The sequence below is a fragment of the Myotis daubentonii genome, chromosome 11 (assembly GCF_963259705.1).
Source record: "Myotis daubentonii chromosome 11, mMyoDau2.1, whole genome shotgun sequence".
NCBI classification, from domain to species: Eukaryota; Metazoa; Chordata; class Mammalia; order Chiroptera; family Vespertilionidae; genus Myotis; species Myotis daubentonii.
Window position 1 is genome coordinate 7,183,344 of NC_081850.1, and position 12,748 is coordinate 7,196,091.

Below are 12,748 nucleotides of genomic sequence, written 5' to 3' on the forward strand. Positions count from 1 at the left end.
TGCTGCTGTAAGAGTTAATAAAACTATAGGGTAAGGTGGCAGTGTTGTATAGACCAGCAGTCGCGAAACAGTGCTCCACGGACCACTGGTAGTCCGTGAGATCCAAAAGGTTGGCGACTGCTGGTATAGAGCCCTTTACTCTCTCCTCTCATTTATATTCCAAGGTTTCCTAGGAATCTGAGCTATTACAAAAAAATTGAAGTGGTTAAAAACAGCAAAATGAGAGATTACAATAAATATAAACCTAGATAAATATTTATCTAGGTCCCTCTAGGTATGAAGTTATGTGATAGGTAACTTGATAATAAAATAGAGGTGAAAAAGAGGCAGAAAATATAGATAGAAGGTAAAAAAATATATGTTTCTAAATAAAAATAAAATACTTTCTATATTATACACTGTTTCTATTAAAATAATACTACATCTCACATCAGAATAAGGTTTTAAGCCTGCAATGAAACAGTAAGTTTACTATTAGTGGATAATGGATTTCCTGAAAATGAAATAAGATTTTAAGATGAAAGTAGAATATTTCCTAATGAAAGCTAAAAAGGAGGATATCAAATTGAAGCTACTTTCAAACACTAGTTTTTAAAAAACATATTTGAATCTTGTATTTTACTGTGTCACTATTTGATATTATAAAATATTTTTAATATTTATTTTTATTTTTATTTTTTTAAAATATATTTTATTGATTTTTTACAGAGAGGAAGGGAGAGAGATAGAGAGTTAGAAACATCGATGAGAGAGAAACATCGATCAGCTGCCTCCTGCACATCTCCTACTGGGGATATGCCCGCAACCCAGGTACATGCCCCCGACCGGAATCGAACCTGGGACCTTTCAGTCCGCAGGCCGACGCTCCATCCCCTGAGCCAAACCGGTTTCGGCTGATATTATAAAATATTTTTTAAAGCTATTCCTTTTTATTAACTTAGTAGAGGCCCGGTGCATGGATTCGTGCACTGGTGGGGTCCCTCGGCCTGGCCTGCGCCCTCTCGCAATCTGGGACCCCTTGGGATGTTGGAGGCCTGGTGCACGGATTCAGCCTGATCCCTGCAGGCCAGGCCGAGGGACTCCACTGGTGCACAAATCCATGCACTGGGCCTCTAGTATTCATATAAGATCTTTGGTTAATCTCTTCCCACCCTCCCCCCTCCCCACTTCCCTCTGAGATTCATCAGTCTGTTCCATGTTTCCATGCCTGTGCATTGAGCATCTGCCCCCTGGTGGTCAGTGCGTGTCATAGCTACCGGTTGAACAGTTGGACACTAAGCATATTAGCCTTTTATATATATATACTAGAGGCCCAGTGCACAAAAATTTGTGCACTTGAGTGGGTCCCTCAGCCTGGCCTGTGCCCTCTTGCAGTCTGAAGACCCTCGGGGGCCACTTCCCCTGGCTGCTGGCACCAGTTTTCCTCTGGCGCCCGGAAAGCAGGCCTTTGCTCTTCGCTGGGAGGGGCCGTCGCGGCGGGCTTCGCTCTTCGCTCTTTGCTCACCACTCAGGCCCCGGGGGCGGAGCCGGCGCGGCTGGCTTTGCTCTTCACTCACCACGTCGGCCTTCGTTCACTGCTCCTGCCCAGGGCCAGCGGGCTTCACTCCATCGCTTGGCGCCTACATATGCAAATTAGCCGTCATCTTTGTTGTCAGTTAATTTGCATATCGTGCTGATTGGCCAATGGGAAGCGTAGTGAAGGTACGGTCAATTACCATGTTTGTCTATTATTAGATTAGATAGACTAGAGGCCCGGTGCATGAAATCGTGCATGGGTAGGGTCCCTAGTCCTGGCTGGTGATCAGGGCTGATCTGTGGGGCAACCGGTGGAGCGATCAGGAGACCCCCGCTGGCACCTGCCTCAGTCAGCCTGGCGCCATCTGCTCGCTGGCCCCACCCCCCACCGGTTGCCTCCCTCTACAGGTCGACCGGAAGGGCAATCAGGGGGCCCCGACTGGCTCCCGCCTTGGCCGGCCTGGCACCGCCCATTCGCCAGCCCCACCTCCAATCGCCCTGCTGTCGCTGCCAGTAGCTTCCCTCTACGGAGTGACCAGCGGGGCGATAGGGGGCCCCTGCTGGCACCTGCCTTGGCTGGCCTGGAGCCTGCAGGCTGGGGGCAGCTCCTGCATTGAGTGTCTGCCCCCTGGTGGTCAGTGCGTGTCATAGCGACCGGTCGTTCCACTGGTCGTTTTGCTGTTCGGTCGATTTGCATATTAGGCTTTTATTATATAGGATGGCTTCTAAAGTAAAGAAATGTCTGAGGAAAGCTGCTACTTACAATAGAGTACTATGTAATCAAAACAGGATAGTAAAGATATCAAACTGAAATGCTTGCCTTATAACAACAATTTCTCCTTTTTCGACCACTGCTGCAGGTACATGGCTCAGAAGATCGAAGTATCAAAGTCACATCTTCTGTTTCTAATACTGTCTGATAGACAGCTTTCTGAAAATCTGTCAGAGAACAATACACCATCTACCAAGAAAAACACAAGGTAATTATCAGTATTTTTTCTATAGCAATAATAATCACAATGCACATAAAATTTCATAGATTGCAATAGTGAAAATTGCACATAAACCATGTTATTTTTTCTAGGTACATGATTAAGACAATTTCTCCAATTCTCCCAAATTCTTTATTAGCACCCTACCCTAAACTATACAAATTATAATTTTATTTTAAAATAAACCTCCAAGAGTTTGTTTTTTAATTAAAAGAAATCAAAATGTGAAAAGAACAACTTGTGAGATTTCCTTACAGTCAAATCTCGTTTCTCCAACGTCTCCCATCTCAAACAATTTGGTTTTCTACCAAGTTGTTCATAGAAAAAATGTCTCAGTTGTTGACCAAAACTTCAGTTTTCAACCTGACAACCCTTCCTGCTGATACCTCAGTATGACAAAAAGCATCTCTCAGGCAATAAGTAAACAAAGGACAGAAAGCTTCTGTTGCTGGCAGAAATGGAAGATTAACACAATTTAAAAACATAAAGAGGCATCAAAAATGCTAATGTTGCTAAGGGTGTGAAAGTGCTCATAAAAACAACAATCACAGGCAAATGAATAGGCAGAAAAACTGTTGTTAATTGGATAAACTAAAAGCAGCAGGTGATAGCATTTCAGAGGCAGTGATATATGAAAAATTCATTTAAGGCTAGTAGGGTGTGGTTTGATAAACAAGAAAAGAAGTCTATATTTATAAACAGTATATTAGACATGAACTGTATATAAGAAAGGTAAAAACAGGGAATCATTTGGGGGTCTGGAATGGATTAACTCACATTATTTCTAATGGGGAAAAATGATTCAGTTTTCAAACATTTAGCACCCTACCCTAAACTATACAAATTATAACTTTATTTTAAAATAAACCTCCAACAGTTTTTTTTTAATTAAAAGAAATCAAAATGTGAAAGCTTCTCGAACAGCCTTCCAGAACAAATTAAGTTCCAGAACCTAGGTTCTACTGTATAGGGTGGGGCAAAAGTAGTTTTATAGTTGTGAGTATGCAAAATACAGTTTGTTCTTGTATTATTATTTATTAACTAGAGGCCCGGTGCACAAAAATTTGTGCACTGGGCGGGGGGGCGGGGGGGGTCCCTTAGCCCGGTCTGTGCCCTCTTGCAGTCTGGGGCCCCTTGGGAGATAACGACCTGCTGGCTTAGGCCTGCTCTCGGTTGGCAGAGGGCATGCCCAATCCCTAGGTGCAGCCCCTGGTCCGGCTCAGAGCAGGGCCGATTGGGGAGTTGAGGCACCGCCCCCTGTCATACACAGAGCAGGGCAGATTGGGAGGTTGTGATGCCACCCTCAGTCACGCTTAGGGTAGGGCCGATTGGGAGGTTGCGGCACCACCCCCTGTCACACACAGAGCAGAGCCAATCTGGGGGTTGGGGCGCTGCCCCGTCACGCATAGAGAAGGGCCCATCAGGGGGGTTGGGGCTCCATACCCTGTCACGCACAGAGCAGGGCCAATCAGGGGGTTGGAGCTCCGCATCCTGTCACACACAGATCAGGGCTGATCAGGGGGTTGGGGTGCTGCACCCTGTCACACACAGAGCCGCAGGGCAATCAGGGGGTTGGGGCGCCTTCCCCTGTCAGGAACAGAGCAGGGCGGATAGGGAGGTTGTGGCCCCGCCCCGTCACACACAGAGCTGCAGGGCAATCAGGGGGTTTGGGCGCTGCCCCCTGTCACACTGATCCCAGTGCCGGGAGGCCTCTCGGCTCCGCTGATCCCAGTGCCGGGAGGCATATTACCCTTTTACTATATAGGATAGAGGTCTGGTGCATGGGTGGGGGCCAGCTGGTTTGCCCTGAAGGGTGTCCTGGATCAGGGTGGGGGTCCCCACTGGGGTGCCTGGCCAGCCTGGGTGAGGGGCTGAGGGCTGTTTTCAGGCTGGCGGGTGACTGAAGCTCCCAACTGCTCCTTTTTTTCTTTTTTTTTATTCTGGGCCAGCTTTAGCTTTGAGGCTTGGCTCCAGCTCTGAGGCCTCTGTTGCTGAAAGCAAGTATCTGGTTTGTTTGAGTTCTATAATCGAAACACTGTATCAACTCCAGCTCTGACATCCCGGCTGGCTGAAAGCAGGTTTCTGAGGTTTTGTTTAGCTCCTATATTTGTAACAATGTTTCAAACTGCAAGCTCAGAGGCCGGGAGCGACAGGCGGGGAACATTGGTTTCCTCCGTCACTGAAGCAAGCAAGCCTCATGTTAGTTTCAAGCTGCCTGGCTGCCGGCCGCCATCTTGGCTGGCAGTTAATTTGCATATCGCCCTGATTAGCCAATGGGAAGGGTAGCGGAGGTACGGCTAATTACCATGTTTCTCTTTTATTAGATAGGATTACTGTATTATTTTCCATATGAACAATGTAAACCTACTTTTGCCTCACCATGTAGGGTTTTACATGATCAGCCTATCATGCAAATAAATGATTAAAATTTAGGTCAATAAAAAAACTAGATAAGAAACAATGGAAAATTTTAGAACAATGGCATGAATTATAATTACCAAATTACTTGGAAAACTTAGAAAAATATAAAAAACTTCATATTACTGAAAACAAGCTAAAGTATTTGTATTTAATATCTTCATATTAATCCATAAAATTAATAATAATAAGAGTTAAGTAAATACCTATGAAAGCAACTACAAGTTTCTATTTTGAACCCAAATTAAAAAAGAGAAAAAAATATAAAATAATGCCGTAAGTTGCAGGCAATACAATTTACCTTCTATTTCTAGTAGCACTGGAAATTGGTAATATTCTTCTAGCTATAGCTTATGTAAATAGGGTCATAAAACTAAAGATACCCATAATAGAACTTTGAGCAATATGATTAACTAGAGGCCTGGTGCACAAAATTGGTGTACTTGGGGGGTGTAGGTTCCTCAGCCCGGCCTGTGCACTCTCACAGTCCGGGAGCCCCGCGATCGATCACCCCAAAGAGGCCCACCCAGCCAGGGCTCCATGATGGATTGCCCCAAAGAGGTAGGTCCTGCCCACGCAGCCGAGGTTCCACGATCGATTGCCGCGCAAGGGGTGGCCTGGGCCTCCCTCTCTAGGGTGATTGTGGAGCCCCCCCACCATTGATCGCCCTGTTGGCCAGTGGTCTGGGCCTCCCTCTTTGGGGTGATCGACTGCGGAGCCCCCCCATCTATCACCCCACAGAGGGTGGCCTGGGCCTTCCTCTGTAGGGCGATTTTAGGGCGATAGCAGGGGCCCCCCTGACCAATCGCATCGTACCCATCTTGGCTGGTCTGGAGCCAGTGCGTGTCATAGCTTGGTCATCCAGACAGTCGTTCTGCTATTCAGTTGTTCGGTCGATTTGCATATTATGTTTTTATTATTATAGACTAGAGGCCCAGAGCATGAAATTCGTGCAAGGGGCTTGGCCCTTGCAGCCCCAGCTGCCTCGCAGCCCCACCCCCCACCCATTGGTCATTCCAGAAGGTCATTCTGGAAGGTCATTCCACCATCCACTCTAATTAGCATATTAGCTCTTTATTACATAGGATAGGGAAAAGCCATCCTATATAATAAAAGCCCAGCAACTGAAATGGCGGAACAACTAGAGACCAGAACAACCACGGCCCCTCACCCTGGCCGGCAGCCCCCCCAGCGAGCGATTATGGGCAATCAGACAGGCAGGTGAGCAATTAGGGGTGATCAGGGAGGCAGGTAGAGTGCTTAGGGGCAATCAGGCAGGCAGAGGCAATTTCGGAGGATCAGGCAGTCAGGAGAGAGGTTAGGGCAATCAGGCAGGCAGGCGAGCAGTTAGGGCCAGTGGTCCTGGATTGCGAGAGGGATGTCCAACTGCCGGTTTAGGCCTGATCCGCAGGGATCCGCAGGGATTGGGTCTAAATCAGTAGTCAGACATCCCCCAAGGAGTCTCAGATTTCAAGAGGGTGCAGGCTGAGGGAACCCCCATGCACGAATTTTGTGCACTGGGCCTCTAGTTTATTTATAAATATTTATATGTGTATATCACACTACAATAGAATATTACCATAAAAATAAGACAAAAATGTGCATCTGAGCAAATACAGGAATGTCCATATAAAACAGTGCTAGATTTTAAAAAAACTATACATAAAATATTAGCTATATCTTTACTCTACTTGAATACAAAGGTACACATAAGAATGAAGAGAATACAAAAAGAAGGTGGGGAGTCAATTATTAAGATGTGGAGGGAATTTTGAGATATTATTTTTCCCAGTTTTGTTGACATATAACATTGTGTAAGTTTTAGGTGTATAATGTAATAACTTCATACATATTCATATTACAAAATTATTACAACAATAAGGTTAGTTAACACATCCATTACTTCACATAATGGTGTTTTAATATTTTTTGTTAGAACATTTAAAATATATTATCTTGGCAACTTTTGAGTATAGACTATAGAACAGTTAACAAAAGTCATTATATTATGCATTAAATCCTCAAAACTTATTCATCTTATGAAAGTTTGTATCCTTTGACTAATATCTCTCCATTTTTCCTGACCCTTAGCCCCTAGAAACTACGATTCTACTCTTTTTCTAATAGTGTGGCTTTTTCAAAGAAATATTCTACATATAAGAGAGATCATACAATATTTTCTTTCTCTGTCTGAATTATTTCATTTAGCATAACGTCTTCAAGATCCATCCATGTTGTCACAAATGGCAGATTTCCTTCCTTCTTATGGCTGAATAATGTTCCATGTCTAAATAGATGTATCAATAATTCTTTATCCATTCATCTGTCAACAGACAGGTTGTTTCCATGTCTTCACTACTGTGAATAATGTAGCAATGAACATGCAAGTTCTGTCCCTATGAGGGCAATTTCATTTCCTTTGGATATATAACCAGAAGTGGGACTTGCTGGACCATATGGTAGTTCTAGTTTTAATTTGGGGGGTAACTACCATACTGTTTTCCATAGTAGTTCTGCCAATTTATATCCCTACAAACAGTGCGCCAGTGCTCCCCTTTCTTCACATCATCGCCAACACTGCTATCACTTGTCTTTTTGATCATTGCCATTCTAACTGGCATCAAGCCATGCCAGAATTGTGGTTTTGCTTTGCATTTCCCTGATGATTAGTGGTACTGAGCATCTTTTCATAAACCTGTTGGCCATTTGTATGTCTTCTTTGGGAAAATGTCTATTCAGATCAGGTCAATATTTAATCAGGTTATTATTGTTGCAATTGAATTAAGTCTCTTATATATTTTGGATATGAACTTACCAGATAGATGGTTTGCAAATATTTTCTCCTATTCTGTAGGTTGCCTCTTCATTCTGATTGTTTCTTTTACTATACAAAAAGTACTTAGTTTGACAGTCTCACTTGTTAATTTTTGCTTTTGTTGCTTGTGCTTTTGGTGTCATATAAAAAAAATCACCTCCAAGACCAATGTAAAGGAGCTCTTTCCCTATGTTTTCTCCTAGGAGTTCAGTTTTATGGGTTCAGGTTTTATATTTAAGTCTTCAATCATTTCAAATTAATTATTTGCAAGTGGTGTAAAATAGGACTTCAATTTCATTCTATCACATGTGAATAGTCAATTTTCCTAAAATATTTATTAAAAGACTACCTTTTCTCCACTGAATATTCTTGGCTCCATTGTCAAACATTAGTTGGCTGTGGCTTTGTAGTAAAGTTTGCAATCATTTTAACAATATTAATTCTTCCAATCCACAAACATGATATATCTCTCCATTTATTTGTGTCTTCTTCAATTTCTTTAATCAATGTCTTATAGATTTTAGTGTACAGGTCTTTCACCTCTTTGGTTAAATTTATTCCTAAGTCTTTTATTGTTGAGTTGGTGTTATTAAAAAATGTAGTAACATTTACTGAACACTTCTTACATATCACACATTTTAGAGCAACCATATGAGGCAGGCACTGTTATCATCATTCCCACGTACCAGATAAAGCAACCAAAGTTTGAAAGACTTAACAAGGTCATAAAACTCATAAGTCAGGGAGTAAGGATTCAAACCTATGATATTTTATTTCAGAGCCCAATCTCTAAACTTCTATGCACAAGTTTCTTTTCATAGTTTTATGGTATTGTTCTTACTAGATAGACAACTGACAACTAAATAATATATATTAAAATGCACAAAACATTTTTAAAAAGTGAAGGTCCATGAAGTTTTCCAATTAAATAATATTTACTTGAGGTAAAAAGTCAAATGTTATATCAATTTCCCCAACTTGTAAATCAGTACCATATTTTTCTTTCAATTCTATCTTTTTAAAGTAATAATCAACAGGATATCTTAAGACTAAAGGGTATTTGTTAGAATTGCCCTTATTTGAGACAACATTAGTTAGATTTAATTCATAGCAATTTATAGAACTTTTATTGCATGGTTTAAGCTAGAAGATCCACACAATTAAAAACCATAAAAGAGAATTACTATATTTAAAAAATCCTCTTAAAGTCAACTCTTTAAATTTTCTTAAACAATTAATATAATTGTATTTTTTCTACAAAGTTGTAAAATTAGGTTAGTTGTGTCACTAAAAATAGCATTTTATAATAAACAAATGTATAATAACAAAAAGTTTTTAACCATTTTGGTCTTGTAACTAGAGTTAAGGTACCCAAGAATATACTGAATTATAGATAGTAGACAATGTAGGAATTACAAAATATGAACAGAAAACACATTAGGGAGAGAAGCTCTTCTTTCTTCATTGAGGAAGAATTCTATAAAAAGTATTTTTGTTCTAAATAAGAGAAATCAGTTCAATGTACACTAACAATACACCTGTTAGCTGACAGGTTAGTAAAGTTAGTAAGGAAAATGATTGGGCTCAATTAATGTTTTCTGAAACTCTACATAAAGCAATTTTTTTCACACAATATAAAAAGCAAAAATTACATTAAAAATTATAATAGATTTCCTCTTAAAAATAATTAAAAAAAACACACTCATGTAAAACTTTAGATAATAAATTATTTTTAAAAAGCACACACACAACTAGAAATTAATAATATATTCAAATGCAGTTCTCACCCGGTCTTCCTTCTTAGGCAACTGATCCTTGATTAGAGTCTTGGTACGCCTGAGAAACCATCCAGACATCTTTTTTGCAAGCCGTTGCATGGCCTTTCGGCCAGTAGCTAGTTCTCTTTTTGTTGCTGTGTGTCTCTGACCATGTTCTACTGGGTCAGAAAACTGCTTCTTGAAGTGGATCCTGCTACCTAAAAGTCCTGGCACAGCCCTTCGTAAAGGCAATAAGGAAAATATCAGTGCTTTATTAAATGATCTAAAAGGAAAGACATGGGCTTATTTTTGCTTCTAAGAAATAGACTAAGTCACTTGTTTGTAATGACAGCAATAACAAAAGGCAAGTAACAGTCTTTATGAGTTTTTCAGTAAATAACTGTAAGATGATGATAAATTGGTAAATCAGTTCAGACATTTATTTCAGGAACCAAGAATAATATATAAAGACAGGTTTTCATGGGACTTTATTCTGTATACTATGTTTGGGATCAAATACGTCTGTGAACAAATAATTGTGATTTTTTCCCCCAGAAGCTAATAATTTGCAAACAAGATAACATTAAGTTAAAGATGTATTAAATAATTTTCCAAAACATGAAGTGTTTTCACTCACCAGTCCATAACACACCACAGTTCTTTCATGTTGTTCTGAAGAATGGTTCCAGTGAGGCCAATGCGAACATTACACTTTAAAGCTTTCATAACTTCGGTTACTCTAGCCTTTGGATTCTTGATTCTATGAGCTTCATCCACAATAACAGCTGACCATTCCAAACTATTAAGTGGGGGGGAAAAGGGGGGGGGGGAGGTTGAGAAAATGTCCCTTGCTTAGCTTACATAATTTTTAGAAAGCAGCTTTCTCTATCAAAATTTTGGAATTTTTCCCCTCTTTACTCTTCGATGATCCCATAACAATCTCACCTAGTTAGTTAAACGGTCACAGGTTTGGACAGCCCATGAAAATAAAATGCATATGGAGACAAAAAGGTATAGAGGTTCTGTGTAATGATGGTGGAATAAAAAACACTCATTTTCCATCAATAAATGACAAAATGAAATTTTAAAGTAATAAACAAGAGAAATAAATATAAAATATAGGAAGCAATACTGATAATGTTAAATCTGAATGAAAAAATCAATATAAACTCACAACTTTAAAAGTTATATTATATAGCTTTATCTGCTAAAAAGGTTTAGAATCAATTATTACCCAGCAGCAATGCGCACCTCTAGCAGTCAATCCACTAAAAGGAACCAGAGCCCCTGAGAAACGGTTGATTTCAAGCGTACAGTAGGAGAAATAATGAAGAACCAGAAAGCCCAGATGTCCAAAGACATCTTCAAAGGATCCAAACTAACCGGAAATGTGAGCATCATTAAGAATGGCTATGATGGAGTATAAAACACTGAATAAGTAAAACCCAGGAAGTTCTATGGAAGAAAAATAATTTGGATTTTACATCTGAGGGGAACCAAAGTTTTGCCACCTAAAGTATGCCTTTGGGATATTAATTTTAAACTGACTATTAAGAAACAAAATACTTAGAAAAACCCATGACCCTCCCCTTTCCTGCCTAAAGGAATTCAGATAGAAAAACCACTTCAGGAAGGGAATCTTCTTAGCATATTCACCTTAGCATAATCATCTTAGCACACACAGAGCAGATATGACCACCAGGGAGGATCCAACAAAACTCTGTTTGCCAAATTCCCCTGTGTCCATTGTGTGGCCCAGACAACATTTGTTTACCAAATTGGCTATTTCTTGTCTCCCTGTAAATTACCTACTTTCCCTCTGAAATCCCAGCCCCCTGCCCTCCTCCTTTGTGCAAAATGGCATATAAACCTCAACTGCCCAAGAGTCTTCAAATCTCCTATCTATGGCACCCACAAATGTATATCCACAATAAATTTTGGACATTTCCTCTTGTTAATCTGTCGCATATCAATTTGATTATTAGTCCAGATAGAAGAGCTTAGAAGGTGAGAGGAAAGATATCTTTTGCACCCCCACATCTCACATACATAAAAACTATCTCAAAATAGATAATCGAACTAAGCGTAAGAGCTAAAATTATAAAATGTAAGAAAAAAATCTTGTGACTCTGAGTTAAGATACATTTCTCAGATATGAACACCAAAAAAATTGGTAAGTTGGACTTCATCAAAGTTAAAAACTTTGCTCTTGGTCTTACAGACACCATTAAGAAAATGACAACATATGCTGCAGACTAGGAGAAAGTAGTTGCATAGCATAACCTAGTAAAGAACTCGTATACAGAAAGTATAAAAAACTGTTACAACTCAACAAGGCTAAAACAATCCAATTTTAAAAACTGGGTAACAATTTTACTAGATATTTTACCAACAAAGATATACAGATGACAAATAAGCACATAGAAGTTCTCAACATCACTAGTCATTAGAGAAGTTCAAATTAAAACCATAAGACACCACTACAAACCCATTTGAATGGCTATAATTTAAAAAGACGGACAATATCAAGTGTTGACAAGGATATAGGAAACTGGAACAGTGGTTCTCAATATGTGTATGTAATTTTTGCTACTCATTCACACAACAGATTCACCTAATTAAAATAATTCATGAAAATGACTGTCTTAGTATTGAGGCACCACATGCATAAAAGGTTGTATATAAGATTTAGCACAAGTCTTAACATTCTTTAGCAGATACTTTTGGAGAAGTTATAGAGGAAATAGAATAAGAAACTGTGGAAAATCTGATGCAGCTTTTTCCTTTTTAGAAAATAATTATTATAGACTGCCAATATCAATGATACTGAAATGAAAATAAATCATGCTAAAGAATATTTACAGCTTTTTAAAAAAATTATAAAGATATAAATACAATTGAGGTAAGCAGAACAACAATGCAATCATTCCCATTATTGTCATTACCTGTTAAGCTCATCCAAACATAAGCGCAGTGTTTCATAAGTTGTTAGAGCAATTTCACACTTCCTCTGCTTTACCCGAATCAGTTCATTGTCTTTTTTGTTACCATGTAAAACAGTGACTCTGAAATACCCCCAGGTGTCCAATTCATCCCTCCAGTTGTAGAGGACAGAAAGAGGAGCAACTATTAAGAACATCTAAAAGAAGAAGAAAAAATTTGATTTTTCTAAAAATTTCATATTTCCTCAAAATGAAAAAGAACCCCAAAGTGAAATCCAGAATATCAATAGCCTTATTCTTTTTATTTTT

The 12,748-nt window shown here is 39.7% G+C and overlaps 1 protein-coding gene across 1 annotated transcript in view; it reads right to left on the reverse strand.

Annotated features, from left to right (window-relative positions):
- Positions 1 to 12,748, reverse strand: part of ERCC6L2 (ERCC excision repair 6 like 2) — a 123,094-nt gene that overhangs the window by 87,260 nt on the left and 23,086 nt on the right. The window contains exons 4-7 of the mRNA XM_059656405.1: positions 12,443 to 12,636; positions 10,135 to 10,296; positions 9,528 to 9,735; positions 2,336 to 2,476 (exon numbers count right to left, since the gene is read on the reverse strand). Of these exons, the coding sequence (XP_059512388.1) occupies positions 2,336 to 2,476; positions 9,528 to 9,735; positions 10,135 to 10,296; positions 12,443 to 12,636 (705 nt within the window). The remainder of the gene's footprint in view (positions 1 to 2,335; positions 2,477 to 9,527; positions 9,736 to 10,134; positions 10,297 to 12,442; positions 12,637 to 12,748) is intronic.